The following is a 23,493-nucleotide window of genomic DNA, read 5'->3' on the forward strand; positions in this document are numbered from 1 at the left end:
GCCAGGGTCACTTTTGTGTTTACTAGAGCTCTTTCCAGAGTTCACATGGAAGTCAGCGTGCAAGGGGTAAGGGTGAAGCTAGTGGGCAGACGGGGAAGGCATGCAGGACTGGCGTGTGGAGAGCACTGTGGCCCGGACTCTGAGCCGGGAGCCGTGTTTTGGCCCACAGCCGAGGGGAGGGAGCACCACTTCTTAAGAGTGCCGTGGCAGGCTGGCCGGGACTCACTACAAGAACAGCTGCGCTAAGGGCTTCAGCCTCTCCTTCATGGCAGTGTCTGCTGGAGGCAGGTCCTTGGCCTTCATGAGGACCGCATGGGCCTCTCGGAAGAGGTCCTCCCCCACTGCAGCTTCCACGCGCTGGCGCCATGCGGCCAGCTTAGGCCGGCTTTTGAAGATGTCACAACCGGCGCTGACGGGCTGCGGGAGAGGGAGCCAACTGGAGCGGGGTGGTGCCCAGGGAAGCAGGAGGCCACCCCTGGCCTGGGGATCCCCTGGGTGGATTTTCCCTCCTCTGCCACTAGAGGAAACACGGTGAAACTGCTCAATATCCCTGCAGGCTGAGGGTTTTTAGGCCCATTTTTCCTGAGGCTCAGAGGGGACGTGACCCACCCAGGGCCCCCCTCTACCCCCAGCCAGAAAGGGCGATGTGAGCTGGTGCACGGGCTCCCTCCTGGGGTACCCCACTGCTAAGCAGCCCCCCTGCCCCACAGCACTCACATGCATCAGCTCTGTGATGGCCACCAAGTCCGCCACTGAGATGTGGGGCCCAGCCAGGAAGTCCTGGTCCTTCAGGAACTTGTCCTCGAGCAGTTGCAGGCACCTGTCCAGTTCGGCCAGAGTGTTCGCCAGTGTCTCAGGGGGCACGCGTTGGCCCAGGAATATGGGGAACATCATCTGGCAGGCAGAGAGAGGGCTCAGCGTATGCCTAGGGCCCCGCCTCATTCCGGCTCTCGTCCTGTTGACCGGCCATCCTGCACATTTCAGCCCAGGCCTCATCGCTGACTCACGCATGGCCAACCTCCACCTCTCCCTGGGTCCTCACATCAGGCAGCCAGGGGATCCCTCTGCAATCCCAGTCTGCCTGTAGCTTCTCCCTGCATAAAGCCTTCCATGGCTCCCTACTGCCCCCTCCCCACAAAGGTCTCAACGCAGAGCAGCAGCCATCCTCTCCCACTCTCCCACCACCCCCCACCCCCTCCAGGCCTCTCAGATGGGAATCTGTGGGAATGGGCCTGCAGATCCCTCTAGGATGTGCTTCAGGTGTATGGTCCTAACCAGTGCACCTGGGTGGGATCAGCCTCTGCATTGCCAGACTCCCAGATGACCATCTTGCTCCCGGCCCATGGACCACACTCAGTAGCAAAGGTCTACACTCGCTCTCCTCAGCTTCTCTCCATTCGGCACCAGGCTCCCTCCCCCTCTACAGCTTTTATTGTCATTGTTGAGTTCCTAAGTCTTTTAGGACCCCGCGCTGTAGGCCCTCTGTAGGCCAGGTTCCTCTGTCCATGGGATTTCCCAGGCAAGATTATAAGAGTGGTTCCCCTTTCCTCCTCCAGGGGATCTTCCCGACCCAGGGATTGAACCAGAGTCTCCTGCACTGGCTGGCAGATTCTTTACCACTGAGCCAACAGGGAAGCCCATGGCTTTTAAAGCTTTCTTTTAAAACTTTTTCTTTTAAAAGTTTTCTTTTCTTTTAAAAGTTTTTCTTTTAAAACTTTCTTTGGGCCGAATGGGCCCCAAGATGGAACTCCCTGGCAGTGCGGTGCTAGGACTCCATGCTCTCAGTGCACTGCTGAGGACCCAGGCACAGTGCTCAGTCCCTCACACACACAGGATGACTGCTGGGTACTGGGCACTGATCACGGCTCAGGGTTCATGTCAAAGGCCTCTGCACATTTGATAAGCAAAAATGGTATCTGCATGCTCCTTTAATGTGCATTTGCTTGGTTTTTACTGAAGTTAAATGCTTTCATCCATTTACTGACCCTTTCTCTCTGTCCTTCAGCTACATCTCTGCTGGTTTCCTTTGCCCGTTTTTCTCCTGTGTCTTTGTCTGATGGGCTTCTGAGAACATCTTAAATATCAAGAATGTTACTTCTTTCTAACATATCTTTGCCAAGATTTTTCTCAGTGTATTTTTGCTGGCTTTAATTCTCTTTTTTTTCCTTCTTCTACAGATTTCACCACATAAAATTGATGAACCTTGTCTTTATGTCTCTCACTGTTATTAGGCTTATCAATCTTTGTATACCCAGAAATTAGATCAACATTTAGTGAAATATCTCATTTCTTCCTACTTTGAGGTTTTTCACTTAACATCTCTCCATCTGAAAAGTATGTGTGTGGCAAAGTGAGGGCTTGATGCTTTTCGCCCACAAGAGGCAACATTCCTGGGCAGTGTGACCTGTGCAGGAAAGCAGAGGATTCGTTTCCAGCAACTCGGGAATCAAGACCTGATGGGGGCAGGCTTTCCTGGTGGCTCAGTGGTTTAGTGTCCACCTGCCAGTGCAGGGGAGGACACGGCTTCCATCCCCTGTCCCCGAAGGCTCCATGTGCCTTGGGGCCCTTCAGCCTGCAAGCCGGGGCCCACAAGCCACGAGTCCTGGAGCCCGTGTGCTCCAGAGTCTGCTCCCAGCAAGGAAGATCTAGCGGAGCCGAAAACAACTAAGCAAATAAATGTGTTTTTGATAAGACACCTTGTGGGGGTCGTTCCCAGGCTGTGTGCCCAGTTTCCCCTCTGGGAAACAAGTCCGTTGCCCTGGAGCACCTCTGGCCTTCTGGGATTTAGTGTTCTCAGTTTCGACAGAGAGCCTGGCCCCTTGGCCGTCCCGGGAGGGCTCCCTGCCCCGGGGCTCACTTTCGACAGAGAGCCTGGCCCCCTGGCCGTCCCGGGGGGGCTCCCTGCCCCAGGGCTCACTTTTGACAGAGAGCCTGGCCCCCTGGCCTTCCCGGGGGGGCTCCCTGCTGGGGCTCACTTTCGACAGAGAGCCTGGCCCCTTGGCCGTCCCAGGAGGGCTCCCTGCCCCAGGGCTCACTTTTGACAGAGAGCCTGGCCCCCTGGCCGTCCCGGGGGGGCTCCCTGCCGGGGCTCACTTTCGACAGAGAGCCTGGCCCCTTGGCCGTCCCGGGAGGGCTCCCTGCCCCAGGGCTCACTTTTGACAGAGAGCCTGGCCCCCTGGCCGTCCCGGGGGGGCTCCCTGCCGGGGCTCACCTTCTGCCACATGGTCCGGGTGCAGCTCGTCCGGAGGGCCGTGTGCTGCCACGACAGGTACTCGTCCACGCGGGCTCGGGCCTGCAGGTCCTGGGGGTACCAGTGGTCAGGGGCCTCGTACTTGCGGGCCAGATACAGCAGGATGGCCACACTGGGGGACATGGGGTGCGGGGGACATGCCCCAGTCACTCTTCGGCCATTCCACAGGGACCAGGTCCTGGGTGAGGCCAGGCCCTGACCGCACACGTCTTTCCCCGGATCCTGTGGGTGGAGCATCTCAGCGTCTGCCTGGTTCTGGTGCACAAGCAGGAACGCGAGGCCCAGAGAGGTCAGGTGGCAGCCAGGGCCACACGGCTCTACACTGGGCCATCTAGCATCTCAACTAAGGGCACCGAGGGAAAAACGAAGTGTCGTGGGGCTTCAGAGGACTCCAGTACCATTCCCCGCCATCTCCGGAGCACACGCAGTGCCAGGAACGTGACCAGGTGCCCCTTCCAGCCCTGGGCACCTCTGCCCACTTCAAGCCACTCTCCACCCAGACCAGGGACTTGGGACATGCAAGCCATGAGCCAGGCCATCAACGGTGGACACACAGATGGCCGACAGGTGCGGCCCAGGGACCCGTTACCTCTCAGCCAAGGTGAAGTCCCCATCTTTCAGGGCTGGCACCTTCCTCAGGGGGTTCACCTGGACAAAGTCATCGCTGTGGTTCTGGCCTGTGGAGTGACCAGTGAGGCAGGTGGGGAGAACTGCGAGGCCTCTAAGGTCTCTGTCCACTCCCACCCCAACAGCCAGCCACCAACTTTCTGGGGTCCCTGTCCTCATGGGGCGTCAGGGAAGAGGAGGCCACTCTGCCGGTCAGGGGGTGACATCCCCTGAGCCCACCAGAGGTTCCTGTTCCCGTGTCTACCTGCTCTGGACATGGGCCAAAGAGCATCTCAACTTGGGCTTGGGCGGAGGGTGAGTTTCTGCAGCTGTAACCCGCCGCCCCGGTCAACTCCATCCCTGCATCAGACCCTCTAGCCCCCTCCCTGGGCTCTAGGCTTGCCCCCTGCAGAGCCTCCCCTCTCTGTGCTAACTGGGTGACCTGTCCACACACCTGTTCCCAGGCCTCAGCAAACCTCACTCTCACCAGCACGCCTGACCTACTCAGCCACTCAGCCTCCCGCAGGTTGCTCCTCTTTCCTTCCTGTGCCAAACCTTCCAGACTCCTTTCCCACCAGGGCCCCCCTGTCCGGCTCCCTTCTGCATACTGCAGCCCTTCCACCACCACCACCAGCTCAGGCCCGTGCGGAGGGGACACCACGCAGTGCGTGTGAAGCCCGAGGCTTCAGCAGAGTGGGGCTCCAGCCTGGTCATAGGACCACCTGCGGGACTCTCTGCTCCTTCTCCTTCGTGGGCAGGATCACCACGATCCATTCTCCCTCCAAAAACAGCCTCTGTGCCCGGCCCTCACCCCAAGGATCACTGAGAAGGCAGAGCAAGGTGGCACCAAAGCAGTAGGTGGCTCAGGCTGGGGCGCCAGAGGCAGAAGGTGGGCAGACTCAGCCAAGCACAGGTGTCCCTCCCAGCCTGCCTGAGGGGTTCTGAATCCAGAGCTCCTCCTAAGGCCCGGTGACAGCCCTGCCCCCTCCGTGGGATTCTGCCCAAGTGGAGGGGACCTAGGCGGGCACAGGTAGGAGTAAAGCGGAGGCCAGATATAGGTGAACAGTCTTCTGGGCAGTCACATGGGGGCTGCCTCTGCTGGGAACCAGGAGGCCGCGTCATTGTTTTCTCCGAGCTGAGCCTTGGTTTGGAGAGCCGTCTCTCCACTTTCCTCCACTTCTTCGCCCCGCCCCAACCCCAGCCGCACCCCGCACTGCTGTCTACCTGCTCTGTTCCCCCTTAACCTGGGTGTGAAGAACGGTTGGTATTCACTAGGCAAAGGTAAGACGTACAATACACAACCGATGGCCGAAGCTACGGTTTCCGACGGGAGTCTGTCTGCACCGGCCGCCCGACTCGGGGGGCCGCAGGGACACCCAGACCCCGGGCCTCCTTGCTTGTCCGGCCCACCTTTGAGCAGGTCCACGGTGCGCAGCTCAAAGGGGATGCTGTTCTTCTTGGCGAAGATGTAGACGGCGCGGCAGGGCTGGGACAGCAGGTCCAGGTAGAGCTCCAGGCCCATGGCGGGGGCGGGAACAGCGGGCAGGACCCACGACAGGAACGGCAGCGGGCGAGTTCCACCGGTCACCCAGCAGAGGGATGTGCGCAGCTCCTGGTACCCGAGCCCGGCCACACCCTCCCCGCCCATTGGACGGCGCCGTTGAACTTTGGGCCAATCAGCGGCAGCCTCGCTCTCCCGCCTTCCCTCTGCGGGGTTCTGAGCTGGGCTCCCTTTCCTGCCCGGCAGGGTTCAGGGAGACGGACTCTGTGTCTCTCCGCCGGGTCAGTCCCCTCACCTGGACATCAGTGTCTAACCTGCGTCAAATGGAACGGGATGGGAGGGGTACTAGGGGAATGAGATCAAGGGCGCTTCCAGCGCAGACACTCAGTGAATTTAGGGTCAAAGGGTTAGCCCAGGCCACCTCCCACCTCAGAGAGGGGGCTGAAAGAGGAGGGACTTCAGAGTCCCCAGGAACACAAAGAGAGGAGAAGTAAAAGATGCCACAGCCTCCCGGGGGCCCACGGCCCAGGGTGGAGGCGGGGGAGGGCGTGTGGTCCTCTGCGTCCAGCAAAGACCAGGTCACCACCTCAAGAAGCCGCCCCTCACCAAGCTTCTTTACGCTCCCGGCTAATCTTCGCCTCCCTCCTGCAAAACAGAAGCCTCGTGAAACGATCTATGAGGTTTTCGGGTGGGCCCAGAATCTTCCCACTTCCTTTGTAGGGCCAAACCCTTCCAACTTCAAGCCTGGTGCTCCTGAGGTCTTTGGCTGTGATGCCTTCATCCTCTAAGCAAGTCTCCCAGATGAAAAAAGCCATGTCCCCAGGGACTTCAGGCTTCCCTGACAGCTCAGTTGGTAAAGAGTCTGCCCTAACCCTAACCCAGTTGAGTCCTGGGTTGGGAAGGTCCCCTGGAAAAGGGATAGGCTACCCACTCCAGTATTCTTAGGCTTCCCTTGTGGCTCAGCTGGTAAAGAATCTGCCTGCAGTGCAGGAGACCTGGTTTCAGTCCCTGGATTGGGAAGATCCCCTGGAGAAGGCAAAGGCTACCCACTCCAGTATTCTCGCCAGGAAAATTCCATGGGCTAGTCCATGGGGTTGCAAAGAGTTGGACGCGACTGAGTGACTTTCACTTCACTTCACTTCCAGGGATTTCCCTGGTGGTCGAGTGGCTAAGACTCTTTGCTCTCTAGGCAGGGCACCCAGGTTGGATTCCTGATCACAGAACTAGATCCCACATACCACAACTAAAGATCTTACAAGCTGCAATTAAGACTCGTGAGTGCCTGTGCTGCTCATGTCTGACTTTTTGAGACCCCATGGACTGCAGCCCGAGAGGCTCCTCTGTCCATGGGATTTTCCTGACAAGAATACTGGAGTGGGTTGCCATTTCCTCCTCCAGTGGATCTTCCTTACCCGGGGACTGAGCCCACCTCTCCTGTATTGCAGACCTACCAAGACCTAGGGCAGCCAAATAAATAACTAAATAATTTTTTTAAAAAAAGAAAAAAAAAAAACCTATTCCCAAACCCAAGATTCAGAGAAAGCCCAACTGGGGGAAAACAAAACAAAACAAAACCTTGAGAATAGCTTAGCCTTCCTGGGCCCCTGGCTCCCAGTTTAAGAAGGACCTATCCCATCAGGAGAGAACTTTCTCCAGGTTGGATGGGGCCATGTTCTCCACCCCCTCCAGGGGACTGCCCTCCTCCATAACTCACCTTTGGCCAGACTACCGCGATATCCAATCTCCCTGCTTCCTCCCTGGCCACCCTCCAGTCCAACCCCCACCACCAGTCAGAATGTTATTCTAAAATGCAATCTGAGCATTCCATTCTTGTTCAGGTTCTGCAACTCTGAGGTGTGGCAATTCAGGCCCCACTTGACCGGGGCCTGACCGGGGCCTGACCGGGGGAGCTGCTGTTTGATGTCTCCTCCCCACCGCCCCCTCAGGGTGGGTGCAGGACTCGTGATTCCCAGTGCTTGGTGCTGAAAGGATGACCGGCCCACGCTCTGCAGCCAACACACGTGGAGACCTGCTGCCTCTACCGTCCTTGTCGAAGAACCAGTGGAGGACAGGGCGTTCATTAATTTAACCATGGACAACCAGTCTGGGGAAAGCTAATCCACCGGGCCTACGAAGCTGGCTGTCTTTCAAAGAGAGGCCAAAACCAACAGCCAGGACAGATGGAACGTCAAATAAATCACACCTCAGAGTTAGAAGCAAAGGCTCAGGCTGAGCCCAGGTTTATTTCCCAGACTGGAAAGAAAACGCAGATGAAAGGAGACAAGGTCTGTGTGTGCCATTCTCTTTGTGGCTTTGCAGCCCCAGCGACAGATGGGTGGGAACCTGGCCCCAGGAGCGGAGGACTCAGGCAGGCAAGCCATGCCTGCTCTCCGGGTCTGCCTCCCACGGGACAATGGAAATGAAGTTGCTCTGCGAACTGCCAAGGGCAGAGCAGAGGCAAAGCTTCCTGGCTCACTGGATCATGGCCAGCACTTTGGGCAGCATCTTCTGCTTTAAGGTGGGGTCTGCAGGCTGAGAGTCCTTGGCCTTCAGGATGACCTCATGGGCCTCTTGGAAGAGGACCTCCCCCACCGCCGCCTCCACGCGCTGGCGCCATGCGGCCAGCTTGGGTCGGCCTTTGAAGACTTGGCAGCCGGCACCCACGGGCTGTAGGGAGAGAGGGGACGGGATGGGTGACCACGTATCACAACACCAACCTGGTTTGGAGGCCACTGAACTCCAGAAGGTTTCTCCACAGGGTCCCACAGCCAGGGGCATGGTGTGAGCAGGACTTCAGCGCCACCCAGGACCCCCCTGCCTCATACCCCCACCACCACCCACAGCACTCACGTGCATCAGCTCCGTGATGGCTACCAGGTCAGCCAGAGAGATGTGGGACCCGGTGAGAAAGGCTTTGTCCTGGAGGAACTTGCCCTCAAGCACCTGCAGGGCCATGTCCAACTCTGCCAGCGTGGTCGCCAGCATCTCAGGAGAGACCGGCTCACCCAGGAAAACAGGGAGCATCACCTAATGGGCGGGCAGGCAGAGTGGGGCCTTAGGGGCCGGCATTCCTACCTGACCTCCAGGGCAGCACCTGAGACTTTAAATGTAAAAGGTCCTTAAATATAAATGTAAGGTCTTTAACTATAAAAGACCATCAGAAAGTAATTCTGATTTATTCATGTCTGGAAATGCTATAGAGTAGTTAGAAAAAAATGCATTAGATCCACCCGCAGCGCTGTGGAAAAATGCACATTGCATGATGATCTGCGGGCGTTTATATAAAATTGTAAGCGCTCAAAGCAAAGCATTGTTTTGGGGCTACACATAAATGTAATAATGTAGAAGATCATGAACTGAAAGGACTTGAACCAGATCTCAGGGGACAGGAAGTGGGGGGTGGACTTCAGGAAGGGACACGGGCAGCAAAGAGGCCTGTTGATTTTTGTTCCCTAATGTTTCTTTTCTTATATATATCAAAAATGATAGAAGACACAACAATGAAACTGGTGACCCAAAATTAAAGATACAATTTCAGAAAGGAGGCGTGCACCTCTGAGAAGAATACGGAACGTCACGAAAAACCCGCCATGATGACGCTAGAGAGAAAATAACCTTGTTTTTTTTTTTTTTTTTTAAGTCATCAAAGAATACAGAACTTTAAAAGAAAAAGGAAAAGTAAAAGAAAGAACAAAAAGTAGGAAAGAAAAAAGCCTAAACCTGCCTGTCTGATATGGAAACCACCAGCCACGAGAGGTTCCCGAGCTCTTAAAATATGACTGGTCTTAGACGACATATGCCGTGAGTGTAAAATACACACCAGGAAACAGACACGGGCCAATGGAAAGGACAGCGAGCCCAGAAATAAACCCACACGCTTCCAGCCAAGTAATCCACGACAAAGGACACAAGAATACACAAGGGAGAAAAGACAGTCTCTTCCATCAGTGGTGCAGAGAGGACTGGGCAGCTACATGAGGACAAATGAAATTAGAGCATTCCCTAACACCATAAAGATAAACTCAAAATGAACTGAAGACTTAAACTTGAGACCGGAAAGAGTAAAACTCCTAGCAGAAAACTTGGGCGGAAGCCCTGAGGGGCACTCAGGCGTCCCTGGGATGCACACTGCTGCTGCCGCCGCATTCTGGCTACTGTGAGTAAGGCTGCTGTGAATGTGGGTACAAGCATCCCTCTGAGATCCTGCTTTCAGTTATTTGGGGTATACACCCAGGAGTGGACTTGCTGGGTCATACGGCAATTGTATTTTTAATTTTTCTGAGGAACCACCATGCGTTGTCCACAGGAGCTATTCCCCTTACCATTCCCATCAACAGCACACGGGAGTTTCGATGTCTTGTTATCCTCACTAACACTTATTATTTTGCTTATCTACCTACCTATCTGGGCTTCCCACGTGATGCAGTGGTAAAAGAATCCACCTGCTAATCCAAGAGATGCAAGATATACAGGTTCAACCCTGAGTCAGGAAGGAGGAGGGAATGGCAACCCACTCCAGCCTGGAGAACCCCATGGACGGAGGAGCCTGGTGGGCTACAGTCCATGGGGTCACAAAGAGTCAGACACAACCGAGCAAGCAATCCTTGACCTCTCTCTCTCTCTGTAACAGCCATCCCAGTAAGGATGAAGTGGTATTTCATTATAGTCATTTAAAAAAGAATCTTTATTGAATTTATTACAATAATGCTTCTGTTTTGCGTTTTGGTTTTTTGGCTGCAAGCCATATGGGATCTTAGTGCCCAAACCAGAGATCGAACCTGCACTCACCCCCTGCACTGGATGGCAAAGTCTTAACCACTGGACCTCAGGGAGGTCCCCTCATCATAGTTTTAATTTGCATTTTCCTAAGGATTAGTGATACTGAACATATTTTCACGTGTTTATTAGCCAAAATCATACCACTGATACTCTGAGTATATTGGGTTTAGTAAAATATATTCAACTGAATATATTTTAAATATATTCAATTATGGCTACTGGAAAATTTTCAACTACATATGCGTCTCACTCTTTACTTTTGGGCAGCACTGGACAAAATGAGCTAAATTCCAGAGGGCATGAACCCTCCCAAGGTAAGCCACGTTCATCCCTGGGGTCCAAGCAGGTCAGGGTGCAAGCCTGCCATCTGTCTGGGAGTTTTCTGATGGAGCAGCCATGTGGGGTTCTCAGCAGGGCTGAGAAGCAGGGCCATCTCTTGGTTGCAGTTGGTGCTTAGATTCCAAATCCTTGCTGGAGGAAAATGAGCAACCTGATTCCACCCTCAAGACGTTTCTGAAACTTCTTGAACGGAACGGAACTGTAACTGAAGCCGCGTTCCAGCCCCAATCCTGACTAGCTGGAAGAGACGAACCTCCCACTGACGATGCTTGGCAGAAGAAAGAGCAAGCCCTGGGTCAGGATTTACTGTGCATCCAGTGTCCACTCTCCTTTATAGAATATGTAGCACACAGTAAGAAATTATCAGGATTAAGAAGAAAGAAGAAAGTGAGAAATTATAATGTAATGTCTTTACATTATAAGACATGTAAAGAAACAGGAAAATGTGGGTGTTCCCTGGTGACCTAGCGGTTAGGATTCGACGTCACTGATGTGGCCCAGGTTCAATCCCTGGCCAGGGAAGTGAGATCCCAGAAGCTGCATGGTGTGGCCAAAATATAAAAGAAAAAAAGAGAGGAAAACGTGACCCATAATCAAGATGGTAAAAGACAACCAATAGAAACAAACCCACAGAAAAGCCAGGGGCTGAAATTAGCTAACAAAAACTTTAAAGTAACTATTATAAGAATCAATATGTTAAAGAATTTAGAAGAAAAGATAGACCAAGTGGGTGAGCTGATGGTGAATGTCACCAGAGAAATGGAAACTCTAAAAAAGAACCACATGGAATCTCTGGAACTGGAAAAACACATATTTCAAATACAAAGAATGTATTAGACAGGCTTAACGGCAGCTTGGGCAAACAGATGAAAGAACTGGGGAGTCAAAGCCGGGTCAACAGAAGCTACTTACACTGAAAGGAAGAATGTGAGGTTGCCTGTGCCCTGGTGGGGCGATGCCCTCACCGCCCCCCCTCCCCAGGGAGAGCACCTCACCTTATGCCACAGGGCTCGGAGGCAGTTTCTCCGCAGGGCTGTGTGCTGCCAGGCCAGGTACTCGTCCACACGGGCACAGGCCTGCAGGTCCTGAGGGTACCAGTGGTCGGGGACCTTATACTTGCGGGCCAGGTAGAGCAGGATGGCCACGCTGTGGGCGAGGGGAGGACATGTTGGAGGGCAGGGGGCGGGGGGCCCACTGAGCCGGGGCTTGATACAGAGTCCCTTCCTGAATCTTCCTGACCACACACCAAACTATTTTCTCCGTTTCCAGACAAGGAAGCCAGGCTTTAGAACAAGGATGGGACTTGCTCAGGGCACACAGGCTTTGGAGGCTGAGCTGAGAGTCTCCCTGAGGCTAACAGGCAAGCTCCTTCTATCACCGGGCTAAATTCCACGGCGAGTCCTGCCAAGAGTTCGGAGCACAGTTTCTGACGGGAGGACCAGAGATAGCTTCATGGAGGAGTCAGCACCAAAGCGGAGCCTTGCAGAAGCTCAGCTGCTTCCAACTCTTTCCAGCCTGCGTCCACTCTCATCATCCCACATGCAGACCCCCAGGAGGCCTGACGCTTCAAAAAGGCTTTCCTGCCAACCCATCATCGTTTGTTCTCTGTGTCCCTCTGTTCTCCCTAAAGCATCCTGCTGGAAACACAGGAGGATATGGGAGCTGTGGGATCTTGGACCAGCGGGACAGACAAGCCTCCTGCAGCCCCCTTCCTGCCCTAGGTTAGCCGGGCTGCCTTGGTGTTGGAATGGCAGGGCCGACCAGGAAGGACAGTGAATGTGGGAATTTGGGGCCACTGGGAAGGCTTTCAGGAACTTCGGGTACCCCAGGGGCTGGGCACCCCAGCCAAAGGGGCAGAAAACCTCTGTATCTGCCCCTGGCCCAAGCTCCCTACTGGGAATCCTGCTTCCACACCAAGCTAAACAGTTCACTTTTTTTTTTTTTTTTTCTCCTTTTGTTCCCAGCAAGGGAGTTCTGAGCAAGACAAGGGTCCCTGCTGTGATGGCAAACGTCCATGTGTCTGGTGGTCCTCCCAGGGACGGGCAGTCCAGAGATGGGACCACCAGGAGACCTCAGTACAAGTTTGGCCTGGGGACCCCCTCACCAAGCACCACATGACTAGTAAGATGCTTGCTTTTCCAGTCATCCCGTGAACTGAAACTGTGGGCAGGCAGGAGCTAGGGGTCCAGCCCTGACTCTCTGCGGGATATTGGACTGAGGGCCCTTCACCTCGGAGAGACGAGATGGTTCCAGCAGGGTCTGCCAGCAACCCCAGGGTCCCAGTTACCTCTCGGTCAAGATGAAGTCCCCGTCCTTCAAGACTGGCACCTTCTGCAGGGGGTTCACCTGGGCAAAGGCATCGCTGAGGTGCTGGCCTGCAGAGAGCCCAGCGTGGTGGGTGGTGGGGAGGAAAATGCCCCGCCCTGCCTGGCTATGCCCACCTGTTGTACCCACCCCCTCAAAAGGCCCCAACCGCAATGTCGTGGCTCGTCTCCAGCCCCCGGCCGCTCTTGGTGTGGGAGAGGCTGGCGGGGGTTACTGTGGGAGAAGTGGGAGGTTCTGCCAGCTGGTACAAAAGAGAGCTCAACACCCCTTGCCAAGTTCCTGTGGGCATAACCTCCCCCACTAGGAGCCCCCCTAAAACAGAGCTTAAGGAGCTCCATCCAGGGCAGGGCCTGTCCTTGCCCGGGCCCACAGACTCCCACCCTCTGCCTTTTCACCATCGCCAGCATCTCTGGCTCCCACGTGGGGTCTGGGGGTGTTGCAGCTGCGGGGACTGGGAGACTGGTCCCGAGTGGACTCTGGCTTCCTTCAATGCCACTTTCCCTGTGGACCCTAAGGATAGACCCCCAAACACAGACAAGTGGCATCTTCCTAGCGTCCACTTGAAAAGTGAAAGTGAAAGTCGTTTAGTCGTGTCCGACTCTTTGTGACCGCATGGACTACACAGTCCATGGAGTTCTCCAGGCCAGAATACTGGAGTGGGTAGCGCTTCCCTTCTCCAAGGGATCTTCCCAACCCAGGGTTCGAACCCAGGTCTCCTGCATTGCAAGCGGATTCTTTATGAGCTGAGCCACCAGGGAAGTCCAAGAATACTGGAGTTCGTAGCCTATCCCTTCTCCAGGGGATCTTCCCGACCCAGGAATCGAACCGGGCTCTCCTGCATTGTAGGCGGATTCTTTACCAACTGAGCTATGAGGGGGTGTCCACTTACTTGCAGCCAACTTCCCCTGGACCCTCTGTGTCCCCTTGCTCACTCCGCCCTGGGCACCAGGGACAGAGTTGGCCCTATGCTTAGGGTCCCACTGAAGCTCTGTGGAAAGGTGCAGCCCAGAGTCTCCTGGGACCCTGATCTCTGCTTGAGCTCGAGGGAGTGTTTTCTGCCCCTTCAGATGCAGCCAGAGAGAAACTTCTGGGGCGCACGGGTCATCACTGCTGCCCCTGCTCAACAGCTTTCAGGGGCTCCCCAGCACCCAGGAGCAGGCAAAGCTGCTCAAAGCCATCTACTGTCCCCCACGGCCTCACCTCTCCAGCCTCTCTCCTCCCTTTCCCCCCACCCTTCAGACTGTCCCTTCACCAGGACCCTCCCCTCCTCTCCTGGCGAAACACACCTCCTACAGTACCCTCTGTGGGACAGCCTGGTTGGGACGCCCCTTTGTGCCCACTCCCTTGCCCCTACCCCACACTCAGCAGAGGTGACCGCTGGGCAAGCCTGGGGGCCAGTCCCCCAAGGAGGCTGGACGAGATGGCGATTCAGGCCTCAGGACAGGCTGGCACAAAGGCAGAACGGTGAGGCTCGCCTGCCTCACCGAGCTGGGGGCGCTAGGTGGAAGGCTCAGCCCTGCAGAGTTGCCTGACTTGTTCTGTGCACCCCCCACACGCTCCCCCGCCCCGCACTAGCAACACGGGAGCACGGCCTTCCCTACCCTCAGCTGCCCTGGCATGCCAGCTGTGCCCTTGGGACTCTGGGGATCTGCCAGAGAAAGAACAAACCCTCAGCCTGCAGGGCTCATCAACGCTCGCCCCCCACCCAGCCCACCGCCCCGCAGTCCCCCTCCTGCTCTCCGTATCCCCACAACGGGTGCCGCCTTCTGAGAACCAGTGAGACAGTGGATAAGCTAGGCGCGCAGGCAAAGCAGGAGGAGGAAGGAAGCGGGCGAGGGGGGCGGTAAGGGGGCCAGCGGGGGTGGGGGAGGGGAGGGGGGAGGGGACCCAGGGCAGCAAGGGCCGGAGCATCAGCAGTTGGGGCCACAATGGAGGGACTCGCTCTGCCCCACCCCAAGCAGCCCCCTAAATTCCTTTCCTCCTGCCCCTGTCTCTTCACCCAGTCCCTGAGCCCATGCCTGGTGGTAGCCCTGTTCGCCAGGTTCCTGCATTCCTCATGCGCCCCGCCCCCCGGCTCTTTTACTCTGCTTCAACTGAGCCCCCACTCCTCGTCGTCCATTCCAGGGACCCAGCCAAGTCTGGGGATCCCCGAATCTCCGATCTTCCTGGTGGCTGGCCGCAGGACGGGTGAGGCTCGGGGAGGGGCTCCCCTGACCTCCCCTCCCCATCCCCACCTCTCGGTCCCCCAAACCCCGGCCGGGCGTCCACCTTTGCGCAGGTCCACGGTGCGCAGCTCGAAGGGGATGCGGTTCTTCTTGGCGAAGATGTAGATGGCGCGGCAGGGTTGGGACAGCAGGTCCAGGTAGAGCTCCAGGCCCATGGCGGGGGCGGACCGGCCTCGCCACGCAGGGGACACGGGACTCAGAGGGCCCCGGGCCGCGACCGACCAGCGGCGTTCGGCCCGCCCCCCACGCGCTGCTCCCCATAGGCGCTCGGGCCGCTCGCTCGGGTCCAATCGCCTGCGCCCGGAGGGCCTGCGGGGCGGGGGCTCCGGAAGGTCCCCCTCGGGGAGGCGGGCCGGTCACGCCCAGGTTCGTCTTGCAGAGCAGAACTTCGCCAAGACTCATGCCGGCTGCGGCGTGCGTCAGAAGTTCCTGCTTTAGGGATGAAGAAATCGAGGCCCAGAGGGATCACGGGTCCAGAAAGTCTGACTCCAGCATCCACGATCTTGGCCCCAAGCTGCAGAGATCCGGCGCCATCAAGAAGCAAGCTAAGTTCTGTCGCTCAATCGTGTCCGACTCTTTGTGACCCCATGGACTGCAGCATGCCAGGCCTCCCTGTCCATCACCAACTCCTGGAGCTTGCTCAAACTCATGTCCATCAAGTCAGTGATGCCATCCAACCATCTCATCCCCTGTCGTCCCCTTCTCCTCCTGCCCTCAATCTTTCCCAGCATCAGGGTCTTTTCCAAAGAGTCAGCTCTTTGCATCAGGTGGCCAAAGTATTGGAGTTTCAGCTTCAGCATCAGTCCTTCCAGTGAACACTCAGGACTGATATGACCAAGAGGCAAAGCCTCAGCGCTCACTCCCTTGCCCCAGCGCACCCCTGGAGTTTGACAGCAGGTCTTCCTGCCTCCAGCACAGTGCCTCCGTCTCATTCCCTGAGTGTGTTTCTTCCTCCTCTGGGCCTCTGTTTCTCCATCTTTGAAAATGATGGGAAAGATCCAGCTTTCTGGGCATATATCCAAAGAAAATGAAAACAGGATCTCCAAGAGACAGACAGACATCTCCAACCCCATGTTCACTGCAGCCAAGATAGGGTAACAACCTAAGTGTCGGTTAAGGGATGAGTGGATCCAGAAAATCTAGAGATTATTCACGGACGTGTATTGAGGTGGAGAAGGAAAATGGCAACCCGCTCCAGTATTCCTGCCTGGAGAATCCCCGAGGACAGAGGAGTCTGGCGGGCTGCAGTCCATGGGGTCGCACAAAGTCGGACGTGACTGAGTGAGCACACATGTATCGAGGACTCTTGTATTCAGCTTTAAGAAAGGAAATCTTGTCGTTAGCGACAACACGCATGGACCTGGAGGTTATTATGCTAAGTGAAATGTCAGACACAAAAAGACAAATACTGCCTGATCTTACTTGTGTGGAATCTTAAAAGGTGGGACTCTTAGAAGTGGGGATTAGAACGGTGGTTACCAGGGGCTGGGGCGAGAGGGGGAATGGCAGCACACTGGTTAGAGAGTAGGAAGCTTTGAGTACCCAAGACGCATAAGTTATGGAGATCTAACGCACAGCGTGGTGACTGTAGTTAACAGGCCTGCGAGATACACGTGCAACTTGCTGAGTAGTTCTTAATGATTCTCACCAGGAACAACAAAAAAATGGTAACTGTCTACTGAGAAAAGCACAGCCTGAATGCTGTGAGTGAGGTTTGATCCAGGGTCTTGCGGAGAACAGTAGCCTTTTCAAAAATCCAATAGTTTGGATTCGCTGATCTCCTCTATCCTCTGTCTCCACTCAGATCTTTATTGTTTCTTTTCTCCTGTTGGCTATAGGTTTAGTTTGCCTTTCTTTTTCTACTTCCTCCAGGTGTAAGTTAGGTTGTTGATTTGAGATCTGTATGCTGCTGCTGCCAAGTCGCTTCACACGTGTCCGACTCTGTGCAACCCCATAGACGGCAGCCCACCAGGCCCCTCCGTCCATGGGATTTTCCAGGCAAGAGCTCCGGAGTGGGTTGCCATTTCCTTCTCCAATGCATGAAAGTGAAAAGTGAAAGTGAAGTCGCTCAGCCGTGTCCGACTCTTTGAGACCCCATGGACTGCAGCCCACCAGGCTCCTCCGTGCGTGGGATTTTCCAGGCAAGAGTACTGGAGTGGGGTGAGATCTGTATGTGTTCACAGCTATACAATGGCCTCTTAGCTGTTTCTGCTGCCTCCCGTAAGTTTGGGTCTGTCGTGTTTTTAATTTTTTAAGGTACTTTCTACTCTCCCTTGTGATTTCTTCTTTGATTCATTGGTTGTTTAAATGCATTTTTAAAAGTATTTCATTTCCTAGCTTTCCTTCTGTTATTGATTTCTCATTGCATTCCACTGTGTTCAGAAAACACACATCATATGATTTCAATCAGTTTAAATTTCTTGGGATTTATTTTATGACCTCACCCAGGGTCTATCCTGGAAAATACTGCATGTGCCATTTAGAAGATCAGGTATTTGTGGGTGCTGTGCTGTGTGTGGCCGGCAGGCCGATGGGGTTATTTTTTAACAGCTATCTATCTTATTTATTTGGCTGCAGCAAAATAAACATTTACTGCCTAGTTGCAGCAAGTGGGATCTCCAGTCTTCCCTGTGGCATGTGGGGCCTTTAGTTTGGGCAAGCAAACTCTTAGTTGTGGCACATGGGATCTAGTTCCCTGACCAGGGGTTGAACCTGGGTTCCCTGAATCAGGAGCATGGAGTCTTAGCCACTGGGCCACCAGGGAAGTTCTCCTATAATGTTAGAATGTGGTTCAAACCTCCGTTTCCTGCAGGATCTCCGATCTCGTAATTCTATCCATTAGTGAAAGTGGAGCACTAAAGTCATCAGCTGTCACACTGACAGTTTACTCACGAGTAACCTTTAATTTTCCAGTTCTTTTTGGAAGCTGGGGGGACTCACGACTGCCACCCAGCCCCAGGCGCATCTCAGGCTCGGGAGCCACGGGAGTTGTTTCAGTTCTTTATTAGGCAAAGAAGCAGTGAATTTCAGCGTCTCCCTTAAGGAAAGGGGTTCCGGGGGCTGAGCTGGCCAGGTCCTTGGGGTGGGCTGCCTCTACTTGAACTTCTGCAGCAAATCGCAGATCCTCTCCTTGACCATCGGGTCCAGTGTGGAGCAGTCCCATTCCGCCAACTTCACCAGCCGGTCGTGGGCCTCGCAGAAGAGGGTGGAGCCGATGGCCAGCTCCACCCTCATGCGCCACTCGGCCAGCTTGGCACTGTTGAGGAAGACGTTATGGTTGCCGGCCATGGGCTGTGGACAGACGGAGAGGTAGGCATGGTCAGCCTGGGGACCAGCCCCACCTGGGCCCTGCCTACAGCCAGAAGACTCTCCCCACTCGCCCCTGTGGCCAGTGGGCTTGCTGACCCCCAAGGCCTGGCCGGGGCTCACAGGTCATGTAACAGATGGAGGCGGGGGTGGAGGACCCCGAGTGGCTCTCTTGTCGCTGGTCTTGCTCCTCGGCTCCTGAGTCCCTCTCAGAGGGGCCCGTGACCCAGGGGTTCCCACTTCTCCAGTGTGAAACCTCCCAGGGGTCTTGCTTTCTTCCATGGAAACCCCCTGCCCCCCAGATGGAGGTGGGAGGAATTCAGTTATTTCTCCCTGTGTTGAACCTCCCTCTGTGATCAAGCACAGGAACTGCGATGAGACACCCAGCCGGCAGCCTAAGAAACAGGAACCCAAGACATCTGGGGTGGGTGTGGGGGTGAGACTCAGGGGACTGCACCGCCTGCGACAGAAAGACTGGGACTTTGTTTCTCTCCCTGTGCTGGTCCATCCTGCAGACTGACCAAGGGCCAAAGTGGCCGCTTTGCACACTGGCCAGGATCTCAGCTCCATCCTACACACCAGCTCGGTCACAAGTGGCCACCCTCCCCTGCACGCAGAAGCTGCATGAATGTCCCCCACCCAGAAGTGTCCCCCCATGCAGAGCAGATGGACCCTTAGACCCAAAGCCAGGGAGCGGCCCTGTCCAACTGCCCTGACTGGAGCTCTGGAAAAGAGGGGCACTTTGGTCAGAAGGACACTTTGGAAGCTTCTGGATTCTTCCTGGAGGGTCCTTTGGGAGGAGGAGGCCCCTGGGATCCCGGCTGACTGAGCAGGCTCACCCTCCAGCTCCCGTCCCCACGGAGGACTCTTCCTGAGGCACTAACGACCATGATCCTCCCTGGTTCCCAACCTGGGCTTCCCGTGGTTCCCCCAGGTCAAGGCCAGGCACCCAGGCACGGCTCCCCCTTCCCCAGCCTCTCTGCAAGTTACAGTCTCAAGGGAGTCCCTCGTCTGCTCCGTCCGCCTGCCCCCGCTGGAAACCTGCATCATCTCCACCAGGGCTACCAGGTCGGCCAGGGAGATGTTGTCCCCAGTGATGAACATCTTGTCCTGCAGAAACTTCTCCTCGAAGAGCTTCAGGTTGTTCTTCACCTCCGCCAGCATCTGCTCCGTCTTCTCAGCTGGGACCTCGTCTCCCGTGATCATCGGGATCAGCAGCTGCCCGGGGTGGGGGAGGGGAGGGAGAGGAGGCCCCGTCTGACTCTCCAGGCCTCTGGAGGCCCCGTCTGACCCTTGCCTGCTAAGACAGGTGGTGGGCAGTACCAAGGATGTGAAGTGGTATCGCCTCCGTTGGCAGTTCCAGTGGGTAGAAGGCGCCTGGGGCCCTTGTTCAGAAGGATGAGGGACTTCCCTGGTGGTCCAGCGGCTAAGACCCTGAGCTCCCAATGAAGAGAGGGCCCAGGTTCGATCTCGGGTCAGGGAACTAGATCCCACACGCTGCAACTAAGAGTTCACGGGCCTTGACTAAAGATCCCCACGCTGCCGCAAAGATCGAAGATGCTACGTGCTCCAGCTAAGACCCAGCAGAGCTCCAAAAGACTGATTAATAAAAGTTGTTTTTTTTTTTTAAAGAAGGACTTGAGGTCCCAGCAGGAAAGAATCCTGTGATTGATTGGTGACGTCTGCCACAGGTGTAGCATAAGAAGTATGGGCACATGTACTGTTGATCTGTCAGCTTCAAATATGACGGTCTTTGCGGGCCCTTTCACGTTTTTTTTTTCTTTTCTCCCACTGCACAGCTCGAGGCTTGCAGGATCTTAGTTCCCCACCCAGGGTCTGAACCTGGGCCCCCGGCAGTGACAGCACCATCCTAACCACTGGACACAGGGGAATTCCCAGCTCTGATCCCTCCAGTTCAGAATGAAATGTCTTGAATCCTATCCCGGCTTGAGTGACACCAGCCCCTCCTGGGTGCCCTTCCCCTCGTCCCTATAAGGCTCTTTCCTGCCCAGTGGTCCGTGTCATACCCCCACGGCTCTGTAAGGCGGGCAGGACAGGGAGCTGCAGAAATGAGGCTCAGAGCGGGGCGGACGCTGGCCAGAGCCCCAGCCGTGGGCCCCCTCACCTTCATCCAGAGTATCTTGTTCATGGGCAGCTGAATGGCCGTGTGCTGCCAGGCCATGAACTCGTCCACGCGGGCACGCATGTGCAGGTCTGGCGGGTACCAGTGCGAGGGGGCGCTGTACTTGCGGCACAGGTAGAAAAGGATGGCCACGCTGCGGAGAGGACGGTCAGGGCGCTCCCCAGGCCGGCCCACCCTTGCTCGCCGACCACCCGGCGCCCCTCCTGGAGGGGGCTGAGCCCAGCGGCCCCGGGAAAGGCAGTCAAGCCCACCCCCAGTGGTGAGGACCCTGCAGGGAAGGGGGTGTTGGTGGGTGGCCTCAGACAGGGCAGAACACGTGGGGGAATCCCTTAGGAGGTCATTCCTAAACATTTGCAGGTGAAGGATGGGGTGGCCAGGAGGCAGAGGAACTGAGCAGAGTACAGGCGATGCACAGTGAGCCCGGGTGGACCACCGATGGAGCTGGGGGTGGCTACTGGGCTCCTTATGCCCCTGGTTCTCTAGCGCTTGTTCTACTTTGGTGCGTGTGAACTTTTCCGTAAAAGAAAGCCAGCGATCAGCAGCGCAGGTGGGCCAGGCCGGGTGGGAAACTCCCCCAGGAGGAGCAGAGACTTGGGGTGCGAGCGCTGGGAGGACAGTTACCTTTCAGACAAGATGAACTTCCCGTCTCTGAGGCTGGGCAGCTTCCTCAGGGGGTTGATCTCGATGTACTCCCTGCTGTGGTGGTGACCTGAGAGGGGCAGGAAGCTCTGAGGCTGCTGAGACCCCAGAGACGAGAGACCCGGGCCTCCCCGGGACAGAAACAATGCCTCTTGGAGCATCTTCCCAAGAAGGGGACGCTGCACCCCAGAGGAGAAGCACGCTGCCCCTCCCCACATGAGGAGGCACATCAGGGAGCCCGTAACAGGGACCAGGCCAGGGTCCCTGTTATGCTGCCGCCCTCCCAGGCCGAGGCCAGGGCGATGCTTTGGTTCCAGGAAGCTGGAGGCCTCCAGCCCTCACCCCCAACTCTGTCTAGGCCCAAAGCCACAGCCTGTGAATCAACAGAAGCCCTGGGGGCCTGGATCACAGTCCCAGGCCTCCTGCCCCCTCCAGGCTCTGCAAGTGGAGATTCTGAAGCCCCCTCTGTGGTCGGGGCGGTGATGGAGACTAGGGCCATGACCCTCACCCGGGCCCCGGGGAGTCACCCTGGGCAGGTCGGGGTGGGGTGGGGTGGGGTTGGGGGGCTGGGGAACACGTACAATGAGGAATAAGTACACGTGCTCCTGTGACCTCGGCCGCCCTGATGGGCAGTTGCACGGCAGCGGAGAAGGCGGGTGCGCTGGGTGAGAGCCCGGGGACCCTTCTTGTTCCCACTGTGCCCCCCTGGCCCCCGTTCATCATAGTGAGGAAGAATCTGCGGGGAATGGCAAAGGCGGGCCGGGCAGACACACAGTGGACAACTGCCCCCACCAGGAAGCTTTTCTTCCCTTTGTGCACTTGGGTGGGGTATGGCGTCGGGGCGGGGTGGGGCGGGGCTTGGCGTGGGGCGGGGCGGGGCTTGGTGTGGGTGGGGGCGGGGCGGGGCGGGGCGGGGCGGGGCTTGGCCTGGGCGCGTGGTGGGGCGGGTCTCCTCTCCTTCCACTTCTGTGAATCCCTGACCTAACGTCCTGCCGCCCCTAGCACCCAGCCCATCCGGGCAGCCGCAGGCGCCCACCTTTCAGCAGATCCACAAACTGGAAGTCGAAGGGGATGCTGTTCTTCCTGGCGAAGATGTAGACGGCGCGGCAGGACGGGGACAGCAGGTCCAGGTAGAGCTCCAGGCCCATGCTGGGCCCCACCGCGGCTGGCAGACGCCCAGCCGCACGCAGCCCACCGCAGCCTGTGCCCTGGCCCTGTGCCCACCCACCCAGGCCTGGCGCCCCGCATTCTGGAACTTATTGTTCTCTTGGTGTTGCCATGAGGCCCAGAAGCCTGGAATGCTCACAGCGGGAAGGATTGTGAGGATACTTGGGAGCAGACCGACAGCCACCACGTGGGGTGGCGGGAGTGGCTGTGAATTTTCCCTTCCCCTCCCTGGGGGCCCGCATGTGTGTGCCACTGGCCCGTATCTCAGAGGGGCTTCCGTGTAGGAACTCCTGGGGCCAGGCCTTTATGGCAGAAAGTGACCAAAGGGGCGTTATAGGTTTCAGAAGCGGTGGGGGGGGCGGGGGGGGGGGGCGTCTAGCCTGAACTGTGGCTAGAAATGGGTGCAGAGAAAGAAACCGGAACCTGGGGGGTTGTCACCACTCAAGGGGTCACAGAGGAGCTCAGAAGCTTCCAGCCTGGGTTGGGACCGGCTGCGCCCGAGGGCCAAGCACCTGGACTCGGCACCCAGAGGCAGAGGAGGGTCATGCGGGGGGCCTGAGTGCTGCTGTCTCTGAGCTGCTTGACTTGAGGAGATTCCCAGACCGTTTAGAAACCGGGAGAGCCCATTGACTAGAGCAGAGCAAGGCTGGAGACGAGTGACGGGCACACAGCACGCTTACTGCAGCCCCCAAACTGCAAGGGTGCAGCTGGCCCTCAGCGGAGCTGCTCCTTCACCAGCTGCGCCAGCTTCTGGGCCATCTGAGGATCCCACTGGGCCTCCTGGGGGTCCTGAGACTGGAGCACATGCCTGTGGGCCTTCTGGACGAGCTCAGGGCCCAGGGCAGCCTCCACACGGGCCCACCACGCAGCAAGCTGGGGCCAGTCTCGGAAGAGGTTGCAGCCGACGGGAGAGGGCTGGGGAAACAGGGCAGCTGGGGCTTGGGCTCAGCCCGTACCCAGAGCACCCCCGGGGGCAAGTGGGCAGGAGAACCTCACCTGCATCAGCTCCGTGAATGCCATCAGATCCTCCAGGGAGACCTGCCCAGAGGCCAGGAAAGGCCTGGCTGCCAGGAGCTCCTGATCAAGGTGCCCCAGAGCGGGCGTCAGCTTCCCCAGCAGCTGCTCTACCTGCGTGGCGTCCATGGGCTGCTGGGAGAAGTGGGGCAGGAGACACTGGGCCAGGAAGAGAGGAGGCGGCTTATCTCCGGGCCCT

At 56.8% G+C, this 23,493-nt stretch overlaps 4 protein-coding genes across 12 annotated transcripts; all 4 read right to left on the reverse strand.

Moving 5' to 3' along the window:
• On the reverse strand, positions 1 to 5,519 carry LOC113907256 (glutathione S-transferase theta-3-like). Its single transcript, XM_027566175.1, has 5 exons — positions 5,267 to 5,519; positions 3,840 to 3,927; positions 3,212 to 3,362; positions 718 to 894; positions 1 to 417 (listed from the first exon to the last, which is right to left on the reverse strand). Exons 1-5 carry the CDS (start codon positions 5,502 to 5,504, stop codon positions 226 to 228), a joined length of 846 nt encoding a protein of 281 aa, XP_027421976.1. The 5' UTR covers positions 5,505 to 5,519; the 3' UTR covers positions 1 to 225.
• A 2,048-nt stretch (positions 5,520 to 7,567) lies between these two features.
• On the reverse strand, positions 7,568 to 15,442 carry LOC113907258 (glutathione S-transferase theta-1). 5 transcript variants are annotated; one of them, XM_027566177.1, is made up of 6 exons: positions 15,069 to 15,442; positions 14,402 to 14,448; positions 12,763 to 12,850; positions 11,471 to 11,621; positions 8,208 to 8,384; positions 7,568 to 8,024 (listed from the first exon to the last, which is right to left on the reverse strand). In XM_027566177.1, the coding sequence occupies exons 1-6, from the start codon at positions 15,425 to 15,427 to the stop codon at positions 7,830 to 7,832; spliced, it is 1,017 nt and encodes a 338-aa protein (XP_027421978.1). In that variant the 5' UTR covers positions 15,428 to 15,442; the 3' UTR covers positions 7,568 to 7,829. The 5 variants fall into 5 exon arrangements, with proteins under 5 accessions (XP_027421978.1, XP_027421979.1, XP_027421982.1 ...); XM_027566178.1 differs by lacking the exon at positions 8,208 to 8,384; XM_027566181.1 differs by lacking the exons at positions 11,471 to 11,621; positions 14,402 to 14,448 and adding an exon at positions 14,739 to 14,781 and having other exon boundaries at positions 12,763 to 12,845; positions 14,986 to 15,266.
• A 2,569-nt stretch (positions 15,443 to 18,011) lies between these two features.
• LOC113907259 (glutathione S-transferase theta-4) lies at positions 18,012 to 23,473 on the reverse strand. Of its 5 annotated transcripts, XR_003515143.1 has the most exons (7): positions 22,150 to 22,361; positions 21,695 to 21,849; positions 21,096 to 21,183; positions 20,457 to 20,607; positions 19,373 to 19,549; positions 18,455 to 18,726; positions 18,226 to 18,316 (listed from the first exon to the last, which is right to left on the reverse strand). XR_003515143.1 is itself a non-coding variant. In XM_027566184.1 (6 exons), the coding sequence occupies exons 1-6, from the start codon at positions 22,359 to 22,361 to the stop codon at positions 18,119 to 18,121; spliced, it is 945 nt and encodes a 314-aa protein (XP_027421985.1). In that variant the 3' UTR covers positions 18,012 to 18,118. The 5 variants fall into 5 exon arrangements, 3 of the variants coding, with proteins under 3 accessions (XP_027421985.1, XP_027421984.1, XP_027421986.1); XM_027566184.1 differs by lacking the exon at positions 18,455 to 18,726 and having other exon boundaries at positions 18,012 to 18,316; positions 20,457 to 20,571; XM_027566183.1 differs by lacking the exon at positions 18,455 to 18,726 and having other exon boundaries at positions 18,012 to 18,316.
• LOC113907260 (glutathione S-transferase theta-1-like) lies at positions 22,976 to 23,493 on the reverse strand. Its single transcript, XM_027566186.1, has 2 exons — positions 23,277 to 23,493; positions 22,976 to 23,195 (listed from the first exon to the last, which is right to left on the reverse strand). The coding sequence occupies exons 1-2, from the start codon at positions 23,421 to 23,423 to the stop codon at positions 22,995 to 22,997; spliced, it is 348 nt and encodes a 115-aa protein (XP_027421987.1). The 5' UTR covers positions 23,424 to 23,493; the 3' UTR covers positions 22,976 to 22,994.

This window comes from Bos indicus x Bos taurus, chromosome 17 (assembly GCF_003369695.1).
Source record: "Bos indicus x Bos taurus breed Angus x Brahman F1 hybrid chromosome 17, Bos_hybrid_MaternalHap_v2.0, whole genome shotgun sequence".
NCBI classification, from domain to species: Eukaryota; Metazoa; Chordata; class Mammalia; order Artiodactyla; family Bovidae; genus Bos; species Bos indicus x Bos taurus.